This window comes from Odontomachus brunneus, unplaced genomic scaffold, assembly GCF_010583005.1.
Source record: "Odontomachus brunneus isolate Ranch 3 - 2012 unplaced genomic scaffold, Obru_v1 Obru_scaffold_050, whole genome shotgun sequence".
In the NCBI taxonomy this organism is placed as follows: domain Eukaryota; kingdom Metazoa; phylum Arthropoda; class Insecta; order Hymenoptera; family Formicidae; genus Odontomachus; species Odontomachus brunneus.
The window spans coordinates 541,720-558,730 of NW_022639500.1; the positions used below are offsets into that span (position 1 = coordinate 541,720).

The 17,011-nt window shown below is 45.0% G+C and overlaps 1 protein-coding gene across 7 annotated transcripts in view; it reads right to left on the minus strand.

Moving 5' to 3' along the window:
• LOC116845243 (synapse-associated protein of 47 kDa) overlaps positions 1-17,011 on the minus strand; it is an 84,403-nt gene that overhangs the window by 47,938 nt on the left and 19,454 nt on the right. For 4 of the 7 annotated variants that reach the window (XM_032817710.1, XM_032817706.1, XM_032817711.1 and 1 more), the window contains exons 2-4: positions 16,824-16,911; positions 16,502-16,634; positions 14,593-14,714 (exon numbers count right to left, since the gene is read on the minus strand). In XM_032817710.1, the coding sequence (XP_032673601.1) occupies positions 14,593-14,714; positions 16,502-16,634; positions 16,824-16,911 (343 nt within the window). The remainder of the gene's footprint in view (positions 1-14,592; positions 14,715-16,501; positions 16,635-16,823; positions 16,912-17,011) is intronic. The other 3 variants (XM_032817707.1, XM_032817708.1, XM_032817712.1) reach the window with 2 other exon arrangements.

Sequence of the window (17,011 nt, forward strand, 5' to 3'; positions counted from 1 at the left end):
ACGTGTGGAGAGAGAGAGAGAGAGAGAGAGAGAGAGAGAGAGAGAGAGAGAGAGAGAGAGTGAGAAAGAGAGAAGGGGGGAAGGGAGAGAGGATTCAATCGCGAGGATCATGCGAAGTTTTTCAATAATTTTGCTAGCAATCTCGATGGACATGAGTTTCACATCGTTCAATAATATAAACTCGCAAAAATTCGTGCACCACTGTACTGAATCGGAATAAAAAGAAGGGGGAGAGGAAGGACGCAATAAATGCGATGCGCGAGAGGGTGGTATGGTGTTGACGTAATTGCATTCCAGATGCGAAGGGAAATTTTTCAATCGGCGATACAAATATTTTCAAAAAAAAAAAAAAAGAGAAAAAAGACGCACGCGTACTTCGAACATCTGCGTTCTCACGCAAGCTCTTCATAAATTATTCATCAAATATTCGCAGACGCGATCAAACCCCGGAGGCAGGGTGATAGCGTCGTCATCATAGTTCGCACGACTTCTCGTTTAAAGTGACATTATTCCGCACGTGTGAAGCAAAAAGAGGACAGAGCGCGAGAATTAAAACGAGTTTGTGGATGCAAATGGTCGGCGGGTTGACCTTTGGAAAGAGCTGCCTGTCGGCTTGGCCGCTTTGAGCTTGCAGCGACGACTCATCGATTTTACTTGACACGAAAGCTTGATTACCGAGCGTTCGACGATTAGCTACGCCTACAGCTGCTCCTCCCTCAGATCTGTCGGTACGTTCCATTCGCGCCGAATGACGGACATTAATAGCTTAATCGAAGCTACGGAGACCTCACGCGGTTGGAAATAAATATTCGTACTGAGTCACGCGACTGTTACCGTAATTAAAACAGGACTTATTTCCAGCGTCTTGCTGGAAATTGTAAAAATTAAGAGAGCGACGCGAGAAAATTATGCAAGAGGTTTAAAGTGGCGCCGCTAACTCTCCGGTAAACGACAAATCATCCCGTGAGCAAGGATAGAAGGAAGAAAAAAAAAACCAAACGCGCTAAGAAACGAGCCGGGAAATGAGAAACGATAATAGAAGGACGGAGAAGTAGCCGCCCGACGCGATGCCATTAAAGGGGTTGACAAGGAGAATTTGCGCCGCGACATAATCCCGTGAGATTACGGCGGCGAGGAGGTAATCTACTCTCCCGTTTTAGCTCCAAAATCACTGAAATATTACGAAGCACTCGATTCTCTCCGGCTCCTAAAAGGATCCCCTCGGAAATTCCGTTTACCCTTACGAGTCATTTTTGAATCTTGGAGTATCACGGAGAAGCGCGTAATCTTTAATATAAACAGTAGGAGACGTGCGACGAGGGTCCCGTTCCTCTCATAATTTGTTACACGGACTGCGCAAAAGATGGTTGTATAAGTTTTTGCCTCGAAAAGTTGAGATAAAAGCGAATTTGTCGACGCATCCGTTGATTTGTCGATTTGCCTGGCTCGCGTGAGGATTAAATGTACGCGATAATACATCTTCCCGACGGCAGCACGACGGACTGAAGTCGGAAAAAGGAGATAATTTGAAGCTGGTCTTAGAGCGTCACGATCCCAGTTCAAGTGTGTTTGTCTGTGTTCCGCGTTGTCGGTGTGCAGGCAAACGGAAAAACTTTCGATCTCGATTAACGCGAAATTTACTGCAATCTCGGTTGTACGGGAAAAAAGTTGGCTGCAGAAATCTGTATGTGGCAGTTAAATTTCTAGTGAAATATGAACAAACCAGAGAATTCTGATTCAAGCAATTAGAGTTGTGTTCTAGTTAATAAGATTTCTGAAAAAGAAGCTTGAATTAATTGGAATTTTCCGGTTTGTGTTCATATTTCAGAAATTAGCTAGTTCAGCCAGACTTTTTTTTCATGCATGATTGACTGCAGTAATGAAAAATTTTTTCCTATCTGCGAAGGTTGACGTGCGATCAGAGAGATTCCGTGTATTCGCGCGCATAATATTCTTTTGTTCCTTAGCGCGAAAGGCGCCTCTGCTCTTCAGTTTCTTTCGTCGATACCTTCTCCACAAGCAACTCTCTCCTCGACGTCCCTCGAGGGGAAGAGGAGTATCGCGCGTTTTTCGACGTTCGTTCAAAATCGCGGCACGTCGACGGCGAATTCCTCGATGCGCCGTAAAAGTTCCGACATTCGGACGGAATACGAACGGGACTGTTTCCGGCAGGTTCAACGCGACTATGGAGAATGCGAATAATGCCACAGAGCGAGGAGTACATCCGCCAGGTTTATCGAATTAAGTATACCGACTTACTGCCGCATTACTTATCGCGTGTTCCTTGTCTCCTGCTTCGCTGCGGAGACTGACATTCTCAAAGTTCGGGATGTATCGACGAGAGATGCTCATCCGTAAAATTCAACGCGGCGGTGACGACGACGACGACGTATCCGATTTGTCGAGTTACACGTGTCGTTCAGTGCATTTGTTGAAGAACTTTGAGCACACGATATCGAGTGTCGAGACGAATTATGCACCATCGCGGCTCGATTAGTCGCCAATTAATTTGCCGCCTTGACGGCGACCCTTTCGTACGCCGCTATGCGTTCTAATTGCTATCGGACAAATGGCCGGGAAAATCGGGCTGCCCGCAGACGCCCTTCTTCGTCGCTTCGCGTGAAGTTGAATCAATTGCACGTACCGGCGGCGCGACTTTTTTGCCCGTCCCAGGGCATTGTGATAATTAATCTTTGAACTTACTTTCGTATTCAGCGTGAGAGTGGTTTGTCCGCACGTAGCCGTCGTCTGTTATGATAATGAAACATGTAATTACCAGTAGTACCGCGATCGTACGATAAATGCGATGCGCAACGAATGGCTTCGGCGAGCGTTAAAAGTGTTCAACTCGCGCGCGTCGATGCAATTTCAGCTTCGCCACTCACGCGAATAGGTCGCATAGACGAAATTGCGTTTTCTATCAACGAAAAATCGTACGGCTGATTGTAATATTTCTGTGAAAAATAAAACAGGAAGAGAGACGTAATGATATTTCGTGCGTCAAGTTTGTGTTTTCCCAACGACAAGTTCATAAAATCTGATGTACGTCGCCTATATGGTTTACACGCTAACATTTTACGAGCACGGAACATTTTACACATCCTCTCAAATTTCAGAACGGCACGCTCGGGCGTGCTCAAGCGTGACGGTTAGTCAATACACGCGAGCGTGCCTCGCAGGTTAAAGTCGGCGGTGTCGCGCGGCGCACGCTAACAGTGTTTTATTATTTAACCCTGTCGTCGTCGTCGTTGTCGGTTCGGCATATGTTGCGAAAATTGCCCATTCTTGGCGCTTTAGAACCACATAAAAGTGGCGGTAATTCGGCAGCCGATGCAGCGCGCGACCTTTGTCTCCGCAAATTGAATTTCGTTGGAGCGTACGGGATTTCCCCGCGTGCACGAGTACGCGCAAACAGCTCGCCTTTGGTAGCGCGATGCATATTTTTTTACCATTTTTTTTTTCTCTTGTTCTTTTTGCCCTCTCGATGTATGACATTCATCGCGGCGGATCACGGATGTTAGACGATGCGAAAACATCGGGCGCGCGAGTCCGAAAAGCGCCGGCCACGCGCATCGCCGACGCGCCGTGAGCGATGCACCCGGGTCGCTCTTGCTAAGGTCAAGGCTCGATATCGATCAGTCGCCGAGTGTCTTGCCGGAGAGAGCCTCCCCACGGCCACATGCAGCAACGGCGTTGCAACGGTGACGCGTGAGTGACAGATGACAAGTCCCGAGAGACTGATCGTCGGAAACCGCGAGATCTCCGACTTCGTGAGGAAGCAGCAGCAGCTGACGGTGGAATCTGGATGTCAATCATGTATCTTCTCCCCGTGAAAAGCTTTACGTGAAAATGTTTATATTTCCATTGCTCGAGAAGTCACATGGTTGCCAGAGTTCACGTGAAAATTTTCTTATATCACACGACCGCTACTTTGGGAGAGAAGTTCTCGTCAATATTTTGATGCTACAAAATATCGCCGATTTGCCCAATACTTCAGTGCTTCGACATGAATACGCGTTTATTTATGTACTCAGAACAGTGCTCGCAATTACTGACACTTTCGAGGCGATTTTTTCGAAGAGATTCTACGCTTACTGATTTGCCTTTCCCGTTCAATATTCGAGTCTCACGATTAAGTATCGCGCGGCGCTTAGTCTCAGGACCGTCAGCTTCGTAAGACCTGCGGGATTCTCTCTAATTTCTGGCAAGTTTTTATCGAAACTAGTTTTTTGTCGTGTGATAATAAAAATCATATTAATGCATTGGTAGCGTAGATAGAAACATTACGCGCATTGGCGCATAATGTTACATACAAAAGTAACACGCATAGAAGACTAGTTTCACAAAGAATTGGGAAGAGTTCCGCAGGTCTTATGAAGTTGACGGTCCTGGAGCTGAGCGTAGTGACCGTCAATCGCACGCTCAACGTAAGCGGTGAAGGTGAGCAGGAGGAGTGAGAAGAAGGAAGCAGCCGTAGCCCTCGGAAGTCACCTCGAAAATGCAAGTAATTCCGAGCACGGATTTCAAACCAGTGCGATTTTTGTCACTGTATCGACAAAGGGTATCCTCTGTCATATTCAGACAAATTTTTAATAAATTACAACGGTAAATTACGACGATATTTCACTGTCGAGGATTGAGAAATCGGCCCATGTATCACGCGTTTTGTGTCAAAAGGTAAAATACCGTGAGAACCGGAACACTGCATACAGAAAATTGCAATGCTTCAAGTAAACATTGTTCCAAGTATCTCGTAAGTTTATATATCCGCGAATCTATCACAAATGCATCATATACATAGAAGCATCAAATTTATTTAAAATATATTCTGAATTCTAATAATGTTCTTGGAAAGAGAATAAGTTCTTTTTTTTCAAGACATGATAATGAGCTTTTCCAAAATTTGTTATGAGAATATATCAAAACTATTATCAAGAAGATATTCTTTGTTGAATATAACCATTATTTAAAAACGAAGAAAAATAAAGTGAATAATCACTCTTCTTAGTAGCGGAATGATATTTTTCTGTACTGAGAATACCGTCACATGAACGTAAAACATACATACGACGAATACAAACATGTCGATATAATGCGGGCGGCGTAAAGGTGTAGTTCGCGCGATGTTTTTGCAGAGTAGGACAACTCGGCGCGCGCGATAACATCCGTGAGCAGGGCGTATCAATTATCCGCTGTGTTATTAGCAGGTCCACGGATGTATGATCGAGATAACAACTGTGTCGAGTGTATTCGCGCGTATCGCAGCGTTACGTTCATTGAAATGGAGCGGGAGGTCGGTCGGCCAGCTGGCCATCAGCTGCTTTGCAACCTTGAGCTGTCACGGTGGCGAAATCTGTTAGAGTCTGGAATCGACATTCGATACAGGGTGTGAAAGGGCTAAGCGCGCATGGGAGAGGTATACGGTATGTATGCGTGGAGGCGGTGAGCGACAGAGCGGAGAAAGTTCAAGGCTCTCGGGCCATCGATTCTCATCATCAACGGTGCTGCTGCATCGCGGGGGATAGCAGGCGAGCGGAAAGAGAGAGAGAGAGAGAGAGAGAGAGAGAGAGAGAGAGAGAGAGCAAGGCCGACTGCTCCGCAGCGAGCTAAAAAGGTGCGTTTAATCCTATTAACCTCGCCCCGTTCGTCACGTCGGTGCTAAAAGACACCCCGCGCAGGAATAAGATCTACACTTTGCATCTGATCTTCAACTGTCGGTAACTCGACAAAACAATGAAAAATAAACACCTCCACCGCTCCCAAAATGGAGCGTTCTATCTCCTTACAGGGAAAAAAATTTGGTTCGGTTAACCAAATATCTGGTCAAATATGAACGAACAAAATAATTCCGATCAAATTAACAAGATTAACCAGAATTTATAACTAATCGAAGAGTTGCAAGTTTTGCTTAACCAGAAATTTAATTAATTTGAACAAAATTTCGGTAACTTCGACTGGAACTTCGTTCATATTTCACCAAACACTTGATTAATTCAACCAAATATTTTTTCCGCGTGGTACACCGAATGATTACAAGGAGATAACAAAGTAACGTTTCGACTAATCAAAGATACTTCGAACAACACGTTGTCGATTCCGCGGCGGCGAGAGAGAAAGGAGCCGTTGAAAATCGTCTTGCCGAGTAATAGCGAAACACACCAGTTACAAGCGGGATGTTGAACGCCAAATATAAAAAAAACCTCGCAGCTCTGGCTAAGGTCTGTTCTACAATACATCGTATGTCGCTATCGAGGATTTCAATCAGAGGATTTATTTTTCGAGACGAGTTCTCCTTATTGGACCATTGATTGCGTTCCGACATCCGACTCCGACATACGACGTATTGTAGAACCGGCCTAAGCGGATATTCGCGACAGAGAGGAGGCAACACTGACGATGGTAGCGGGTGCATCGAGAATCGAGCGCTGGAGATGCAAAAGGAGATGGTTGGTCTTGCTGTTGTCGTCAGCTTTTTGCAGGAGTTTCATGCACAAACCGGGAGATGTTCGCGGTGTGTGAGTCAGCCCGCTACCGCCGCCGCCGCCGCCGCCGCCGCCGCCGCCGCTAGCGTAGTCGGGCTCTCAAAGCAACGGGGGGTTGGCGTTGTGGATCAATACCAACTGCCCCTATTCTTCAGCTGTATGTGCATGCCGCGTAGTCTCGGCGCGCGCGCTGCTGAGAAAGACAAACCTGACACGCGCCAACTTACAAAACGTCAACGACATTCGTGCGTATATGCGTGCGCTTCACGGAAAAAGAAGAAAAAAGGAAGAGATTGGACGAGGACGTCCGATCGAACACGATGGACGATCACTGACGTATATCTATTCACACTTGTTAGTTGATCTCAGTGATTAGAGCCGCGCTTTGATCAGACGCACCTGCTCGGGCACAATACTGCTCTCGCGCTCGATCCCTCAGCTAATTTGGTCTTTGTCGCGTCGTCATCTAGCAATTACACGTTGTACACGCGAAGTAAATAGGCAGTCTGTCTCGGGAATTACCGCCAACGCGTTGCGGTTTGCCGTCTCACGAAGCTACCGCCGTTATTTGGTATGGACAAGCTACGGTGAGCGGTGAGTTGCACGTCGAATCATCTGATTTCGTGGACTGGAGGAGGCTATCTAAGGTGGCTTTGTACACTGAGAGAAAAAATGGTTGATTCAATTGAAATTATAGTTGCTTCTTGCTATATTTCTTGGTTGTCCTAACACAAAAGTGATAGTGAAAGGTTATTATTACTAACATTATACTAGAATTTAATGGAAATGGTTTCCTTGACTATAATTCGATTATTTCTCTATATAATTATATAGTTACAAGCACCAAATATTTTTTCTCGATGCAACTCTCCGCGCGACGTCGTATACTATAATGACGTAAATCGTAAACTTGATTGTAGGCCGATAATGTCATAAATCGTAGATTGCAATGTTCATGAAGAGAGTTCCGTGTATACCCAGCGCGATATCTGTGATTGAAGAGACGCTATTCAGTCATGCGCACGAGTCGTTGCGTATCTCCTCCGAGATAAACCTTCGCGAGTGGGAAAACTTCTAATTTAATTCCCGTAACTTTCAGCCGAAGACGGAAGTTACGCGAAGTATAATGTGAGTGTTTTGCGCGGGTGTGATCCCGAGAGAGGTTTATAAAAACGTCTTATTCTTGTGGATACGATAATAAGGACGCGTCTCGTGACATTCTTCATTCCCACCGCGTTCGTTTGCGTGCCGAAACTTCTTACCGGCGGAACACGTGATCATTTTTGGAAAAAATTTTTCGTAAACAACTCCGCACAGATTTATGAAACTTTCGATGTAAAAACGTATGCATGTTTCATTTCTCGGCGAACTCGACGGAGTAAGAAGAGAGCGAGATTACTAATTGTAAATAGAGTCTCGTGCCGCTTTTACAAAGTTCTCCAAGATTCTTACGCGAGATGTATTACTCCACAGCTGCCGCCATAAATATCTGCGGAGTATTCGGGAAATAGGATCACTAAATATACGTATTCTATATGATCAGGTGTGTAGGAAAGGCGCGAGAGAAAAGAGCAGGAGCACCAGGCGAGTTTTGCGCGATATCATCAAACTTCTCTACGAGTTTGAGTTTACAAACTTGTTACGAGGCTTGAGTTTACAAACTAAACCACGATCAGCTATCGAAATGTAAAAGCCCGTACATGAGTGAATCTTGATGCACAGAATAATGTGGCTCTATAATTCCATATTTTCGCGAGTGAGCCAGCCTGCGAGCATTTCTGCATATTATTATATGATAACAGTAATAATGCGTCATAGAATTAACATAAAGTATTAATGAAATTCGTAGATTATGCAAATTAAATTAAAAACATCTTTTATGAGAGTGGAACATATGTGTGAGAGAGAGAGAGAGAGAGAGAGAGAGAGAGAGAGAGAGAAGATACAGGAAACAATCACAGTAAATAATTTGTTCATAAATATCAAGCTCATTATATCTATTCTAAAAGACGTATAAAATATTTATATGCGAAATATTACAATAAAATTATTCTGATAATGGGATTTGTAAGTTTTGAAAACGTGTATTCAATAGTCTCGCAAATATTCGCACAACTCCGCCGGGCTTATCGTATTAACACGTACGCGGCAACATAGTCCCATCTTTATTAATTCGCGGAACGCATCTCGCAGTTTGTTAAATATTTGCAATACATGGCGAAATTCCGCGGTCTGAAAGCCGCGCATTAAGTGCCAAGCCGCTTTAGCCAATAGAAACACACGATATCGATCACGATATAAAGTGCAGAGCAGTTATACGTGTCATGAAGAAATAACGGTACGTGATCGACGATGTGCAACCCGCACATACATAAATTTCGTTGCCAAGAGCTCCGACTGACTGAAATAAAGATGTAAATGGACGGCGACCGCGGATGATATGTCGAGCGAGGCGAGATGCTTTATTTGTCAAGCGGTGTAACGTCCGCGACCACGCGAGATTGGGACGCAGAGGAGCAGATACCGCATGAACTATACGATATGCGCCGAGTAGAAATTTGCTTCAACATTGACCCTGCAAGTGTGCCGTCTTGAAGAACCAATGAAAAATTTCGGGATACAATAACATGTACATGGAGAGAATTTTATAGTAAAAATATTACTAGAGAATTTCGCGTTTGAGAAATAGATCGATATTTTGCAGCAATTGACTATCCTTTCAATTCATATGTCTATATTTTTATTTTTTATATTTCAAATACTATATGGGTGAAATATGCTGTTAAAAAAATTTGCTTTTCAGCAAGACAGATCTTACTGACAGTTCATTCCTGCTATCAGTCCATTTCCACTTATAGAAACATAATAAAATTGAAAAGAATTTATATGAGAAATAAATTTATAATATTCTTTCTGTGTACACAGATACATGTAGTGCATGACGGTAAAGCGCGTAGCAGCCGCGGAAGAAATCTGATTTAGACGGTGAGTCGATGTAAGTTACGACGTGGACAGATGATTGGCTGACGTCATTTCACTGGGTGGCAAAATCGCGTTGCAACACGCGGTAAAAAACAACTCACCAACAGCCCGTGCTGTCGTTCAGTACCAGACGATTCGACGGTGACACGCGATCGGACGACACATGGCGGGCATGTGCATGGAGAATCTTGACACATGTCGACGCGATCGTATCTGTCTCCGGCGACATATGAACTTCCCCGCGTTGGCCATTATCCGTCGTATAACAAGCAATAAGCTCGGATGGAATTACGCACTGAGTGTCAGGCACACCCGCGATTTCATAAAACGAAATGAAAGGAGACCCACGGGAACACACAAAGGAGCAGCGGCAGTCGGCTCGCTTTAACGTCTAATAAATGAAAATGGGTCGAGAGCGCCGTCACCTCTCTCTCTCTCTCTCTCTCTCTCGCTCTCCGAAAGATATTAATAACGATATCGACTCGAAGCTCTACACATTCGCGCGACGAGGAATCGCTCGCTGCAAAAGCCGACCGATGTAAGATCGGCTCGCAAACGGCTTTTCGCGACAAGCTTTTGCTGATTTACATTTAGTATGACTATTTATCTTATAAAATGAGATTGCATGAAAACAGAGGACATGAAAATATTATATAAAAAATCTTTGATATATAACGGAACATTGATGACAAAATACAATTGAATGAGAGTTCGGAATTGATGAAATTCCGCTGGCGAATGCGAGAGAGATGGAGAGCGCTGTGAAAACCTGTCCCAAGAGTGTCGATGCGAATTGACGAGCGGGATTCGGTTTGACGAAATTTTTCGAATCGCTTTACGACAAACAATTTACACAGACAAAAGATAAATACGAAGCGTTGTTGTTCGACAACATTGATTGTTAGTCGGTGCGAAATACAATTGGCATCGATATAAACAAGATGACTGAACAATAACGTTGTTGTCGAAACGAGTTCTCCCATCAATTGCGTCAATTGCGATCAATAATGGCACGCGAGGGAGTGAAAAAGCGTATTATATGCGCGCGCGGAAACACGAATGGCGCGTTGCACTGTCATAATTCTGCATTCTCGCAGACGCGCCGTGACGACAGATCCAGGTTTCGCGTTTGTTTGCTGACGCTTGTCGCATGATATCACCGATTATATTCGTCAAACATTCAGCCATATAACGTCAGTTACGATGGCGACACGCGCCCGACGGTGTGCGGGAAGCGCGGCGGTAACGGGCGAATTTGCATGCGCGAATTTGCGCGCCCGCTTTGCGTTGCTGTTATTAGTAGCGCGCGATGTAAATTTTCGTCGAAATTAAGCGGCTGTAAGTGTCGAAATTATATGGAGTTAGCGTCAGCATAATGCGGGGCCACTCACGACAGCGGTGAACGTTAAACGTTTCAACTAATGCCGATTGTTCCGTTCCAGTGCGCGTTACTATCGAAAAAGCGTTGGAAAATGCGGAATTCGAATGAAGGGAAATCGCGCCATGTTCTCTTTCTTCTCTTTCTCTCTCTCTCTCTCTGGCTGTCTCTCTCGTAATTTTTATGCTCTTCAAAGCAACGTCGAAATTGCAATTCTTTCCGAATACCTGTTCGATCTCGGGATGCAATTTTATCGTTGCACTTTTGTTCCTGCTGCCGCGTTAACCGACTGATCGGCGGTGACGTGCGTCAACGTAATTATGCGACGTCTCTCTGACGCGCGGACGTGCGCGACTCAATGATGATCGAGGATCACCGCGGGACATGCGGATGTTGCGACGAATGTGCGTGCGATGCATACATCGCGCGGTGCATCGCGGTCTCCTGAGGAATTACGTGTCGCGCACATGTGTGCGTTGCGGGGCACGTGCTCGACGAAAACTATAAATCACCGCCGCGAAAGCACGAGAACGGAAGAGAGAGGAAGCCGAGAAAAATATGAGCGTCTTCAGCAGTTCTCGTTGTGGTATCGACTTGTCGCTTATGGCAGCCAATTTGTTCGCTGCACGTTCGCGCGCGGACAAGGATGTTAATTTGGTGGTGGCCGGCCGTCGTTCGCGTTTCCGTTGCGAACATTTTCGATACACTAATGACGCGAGACTTCCGCGTGGTGCACTTTAACGAGCGGTGGGACAGGGCGCTAAAGGAATCTCTATGCGTGACGGATTAAATTGCAAACATATTACCCCCTTTCATATCTAATTGCGATCAGTTCTCAACAAATTGCTAATTATAGCCGGTTCATCGTATCTCTCTATTTATCGAAGCCATTCATTGTTCTGTGATAATTATTAGGTGTGAGAATTAATAGCGCGTGGTAATAATAGATTAACAATCTAAACAAGTTGTAGAGTGCTCCAACACTGAAAGAGAAAAAAGATGATTGATCTAACTGAAGTTATAGTTATTTCTGGTCCTAGCCATACTTTTTGTAAAAAATGGTAGTAGTAGTAGTAACGTATATAAGATTGTTGTCACTGACATTATAGTAGAATTAAACGAGAAAATGCTTCTCTTGATCACAAACACGCAAAAAAATTTCAGTTGGTATAAACAAATAAGAATCAACTGAAAATTAGGTAATCAAAAGCGATATCTGTTATGAAAACTAATATTTCTGTTGTCGCAACCGAAAATATTCGTCTGAACATTCAACGATATTAGAACTCAGTTGAGACAACTGAGAACAATAGGCTATACAGAAGCCATAAAGAAATTTTTCTGTAGCCGAGTTTTCGTCTGATCCCTGAGCAACCGAAAATTCGGTTGCATCAACAGAATTGTTTTTTCCGTGTAATTCGTAGCAATTATTTCTTTGTGTGATTATAGTTACAAATACCAACCATTTTTTCTCAGAAAAATGCAAAGCGAGGAAAACCCGTCGCTTGTTTTCTATCGCTATTAATCTGCTGCTCTCAAAATTCCCAAAATCCCTAGCTCTCATGGTTCCCGAAAGCTGTGGAAAAAATACACCGCTCGCGAAAATCGCGGGGCGCGAATTGCAACGACCCTCGTCTCAATGACCCACATTTTCAGGCAGCGAGTTTTGAGCTATCGCCGTTGCACAAATTTACATCGTCCGTCCATCGATACGTTCACGGTCCAAAAGCCGACGGCAGTGGATGAGCAAAAATTCCAATTTCCATTCAGCAGCTAGAATATAAACGCGAAAGTGGTTTCGCGGCTGGATGATGCACTGACGGGCGCGCCTCTTGTATGTGTGTACGTGTGTTCTAATTACGCAAGCGGCTCGCGTAAATCGAGGGGGAGACGATGTAAATCCCGTGTGTTCTCAACGATTGCGCGTCGTCGAACAGAGGAACAGCGAGCTTGTCGATATCGGTCTTTCATGCTTTTGGTACATACGCACGAAATGTACGTATCGATGCGAGTGACGGCGACAAGCTTGCCTGATCGATGCGAGTTCTATGGCCGGCGACGGAAAGCGTCTCGGTGAACATAGACGACGACACAATTCCTCACGAATGTATTCTCTCTTTCTCTCTAAAGTACAATCAGTTTATTCTTCACTGAAATGTGTTACACTTACAACTGGTGGCTCACTTATAAGTATCGCGCTGCAATCAGTGGAATTTCGCTAAAAAAATCAATTGCCTGTTATATAGCGACTATTCCTGGTTGAATTATTGACGCATTACTGATGCAATTTGCAAACACAGACTTGGCACGGCGTATAACGAATCGGTGTGCTACAGACTTCGCAGTGAAGTCTTACTGCCACCGGTCAAAATCAGCGAGATGTAAGTAAAGTGGGAGTGTTTCTACTGAAAATCAGTGAATACTCACGGTGAAATACTTCTTTCGCGGATTCAACCAAAAATATTTTTGCTGATTCACTTTGAGAGAGTAGACGTAGGCGCTTCGACTCAATCGGAGAGATGGCCACGAGCGTATTGAATGTCACACTCTTCGTTCGAAGAAAACAATTAGAAACAAAAGATAAATAAAAAAAGACACAATCACGTCGCTTGATCGACTTTTCCATGAGATTTTTACGAGCGCCCGTGCTTTAGAAAAACAATCGATATGCATTATCGCTGAATTTTGCACTGATAGATGGAAGCTTCGCGTGCAGGGCCGACCAAGACTGCGGAGAACATGAGGAGTTCCGTTTAATTTCCGAATTGCATGGGAAATTGTGCGCAGCGGATAACGCGTTGCTACATTCACAAGTGGAGGTGCCGTGTCAGCGGCTTACGCGCTCGCCTGGGCTTGCCTCTTTCTCTCGCGGGGATGCCGTTTTCTGTTGCACAGCGGATATGTACACGCCGTACATACATCAGCCCGTACCATTATGGAGGCATAAATCCTACGAGCCGATATCGACAGCGACAAAGAGAGTGGCGCCGGCAAAACAGAAAGAAACCACCAACATCGCCGACACGGCCTCCCCCCTTCTCTCTCTCTCTCTCTCTCTCTCTCTCTCTCTCTTCGCCTTTCCGTAAGAAGTCCTGGAGAAGAAAATGCCCGCAAATGCGATTTTCCGCGCCCACGCGGCGAAATGCTCTCGAATAAATCTGATTCCGCGTGATGTATCCCCTACTGTTTCAAGTCTGATACGCATTTGCGTGCCAATATCACGGTAATGCGAACGGCACGCAAAAGGCACGCGCACTATTCGAACTGATATTCGCGAAAATATTATTCCGCCTACGACGGGAGAATGTTAAAACTGTTACTGACCTACTTGCGCCCGGTAATACACAAAACGCGTACAAAGAGCTCGGCGTAGCCGCGTGGTGCGCAGCGGGGTCGTAACGCAAAACGAGCATTGATTTGTCGAAAATAATGACTCACGAACAACGCGCAGATTCGCGACTGTTGCGAATTCAACACGCGTGTCCGTCACCCCCGCTCTCCTCTTTGTCATATCGCCGAAAAATGCCAATTGTTGCTGCCCCGGGCTATTATTTTTTAACGAGGTATAGATGAATGCGTTCGCAGTTAACATGCTGCCGATTAAACGTTGAAATAAATCCCGCGGCGATGTCTATCTGTCTCTCTCCACAGCCCGGCGGATTTAAATCGTCACGGTGCACCGTGAAGGGTCATTAGAGACGGATCGATCGACGCTTATAGGATTACAAGAGTGACAGTGCAAAAACTCACGTTCTCTTCGACGGTCTTCTTGATCTTCGCGCTGGCCTCCACCACGGTCTTCCCGGCCTTGTTCACAGCGCTGTACAAGAATCCGCCGAGGCTCTTCGCACCCGCCAGCGCCTTCGTGGAGACTGTCGGCAGAGAACGGGAAAGTGTGAGATGAGAACGAATGTGACGTTCGTGAGGGAGTTGTTCCCTCGGCAGTTAACTCGCGAGAACAACGCTGTCGCGCAGGAAGGATGTAGCTGCTGCTGCTGCTACAACGACAGCAGCGGGCGAAATGCACTGCAGCATTGTTTCCCGCCGGAAAATAAAGCGCGTTTGCTCTTTGAAAAGGTAACATAAAGGGACTAGAGAATCGCTAGCCGAGCAGAGAATTCGCGTTATCGTCCGGTCTGCTCGCTCTAATTTCTGCGCTGTTCTTTGCAAAGCACGAGATCGACGCTCGAAATTGATGGAATACGGTTCGCAATTCACGGAAAAAGGAATAGTTACGGCATTGCGTCAATCGAGAGATCAGGGAAACACGCGAATCAACGCGCAAACAGCGTCGCGTTGGCTTCCAACCCAAATACGTCAGGTAGATTTCTCACGAGACTCTTTCGCGGAGAATCCGCCAAACTTCGCCATTTATCACGGCTCGATGAGGAAGCAATATGAACAAACGGACGCGTGTAACGTCTACTTTTGCTAAGCCGAGAGCAAGTCATGAGATGCGAGTCGTCCGCGGTTAAAACGTAACACCAAGCGTCTATGTGTAATGTGTCGTGGTGATGCGACGCCAGATGTTGCTGACGTGTTCCCGGTGCGATTTAAATTCGCCACGGCAATCGCGACTCGTGAAATTCGCACGTCCACTGATCGTCGTCCGGCGTCGCGCAGACATGTAAATCGCAAAGAAGCTGTACACGAAAAAAGTATCCGCGACGCATATTGTATAATTTCCGCATATTTTCTATGTTTGCGTACACGGTTTTCGCACAGAACAATAACACAAGAACAGCGTCTCCGTGTTCTCTTCGCAGACCTACAATCCTGAGCTGAAAAATATATACATAATATTGTGGTAAAAATTACGTTAAAATTGCATTTCTTTCTCCAATGTTTTTTGTAAAGCTGAACTATACAGAAATTGTAACGTAAACTACTGTAGAAATAATTGGAATAGCGAGGACGGCTGTTTTAATGCAATAGATAAAATTCCTTTGTAGATAAATTTCTGTAGTCACGATCCTGATATTAACAATTCATTAAAAGTCTCATTGATCTATAAAGGAATTTTATTGCACTAAAACACCCATGCATTGTTTTTTGTTATTGGCCTTTGCTATTCTGATTGCGATATATCAGAGAGTCTGCTAATTTTTGCTATTATAGAGACAGTAAATCTGATGATCTAAAAAACGTTTAAGTAATTACAATAATATTTGTAGTACAAGATTAAACGTGTGTAACATTTTTAGATAAATATGCATAATTTCAGTCACAATTCTGCATGGTCCAAGATTACAAAATTGCTTTAATTTTTACTGCAACATTTTCTCCGTGTGACGTGCAATAAATCAAGTTGAAAAAAGTTGAAAAAAGCAGAGCAGACGGGGAAAGTCTCTCGGCCCATTTTTGCACATTCATCTCATTTTACGTAACGAGCGAGCTAACGACAAGGTATTAACCGAATAGGTGAGCGTGATGGGTTTAAATAAAACATTTTGTCGCGGTACGACAAAATGTAAAATAAAATCATGCAACGCGCGATTACGATAACGACGGTAAGGACGGTACGTGGTGACGTGATACACTCCGTCGTCTAAACCGTGTCTCGTAAAAGCGCATTAGCCAGCCACCTGGCCGTGCATCGCATCGGCTGCGGTAAGTTACAGTGACATTTACACTTCCGATAAAATAGAAAGCGATTCACCTCTTCTTATAGCTTTAACGATTCGTGGAAAAGGTCGGCCGGTCTTCTTCGATCTCGGCCACCCGAGTTGCCACGTCGCGGAGTATCTCACCGTACTCGCCAACATATCAAACTCGCAGTTCGCTCGTAACCTCTAAGCACATCGCAAAGAGTCATTTAGCGGAGAAATGTAATTGAACGGCCGCTCGAAACGCGCGTGGCATTTCCGCCAATTTTATTCGCGCGTAGATTTTCATTTGAGATCGTAGTGGTCGCCGGCCTGCGGACTGCAATCTCGAGAAACTAATTTCGCCCTTATATAGTTTAGATTATATCGAAGTACCTGGCTAAACGGGTCGAAGTGACGCAAGAGACAGGAGCATGTCCCAGCTTGGAATAGTAAGGATCGTCGAGACGCCAAAAGCGCAATACTTTCTCGATTAAACGGATGAGCGGAGAGGCACGGAGCAGCAATAGAGAGAGAGAGAGAGAGAGAGAGAGAGAGAGAGAGAGAGAGAGAGAGAGAGAGAG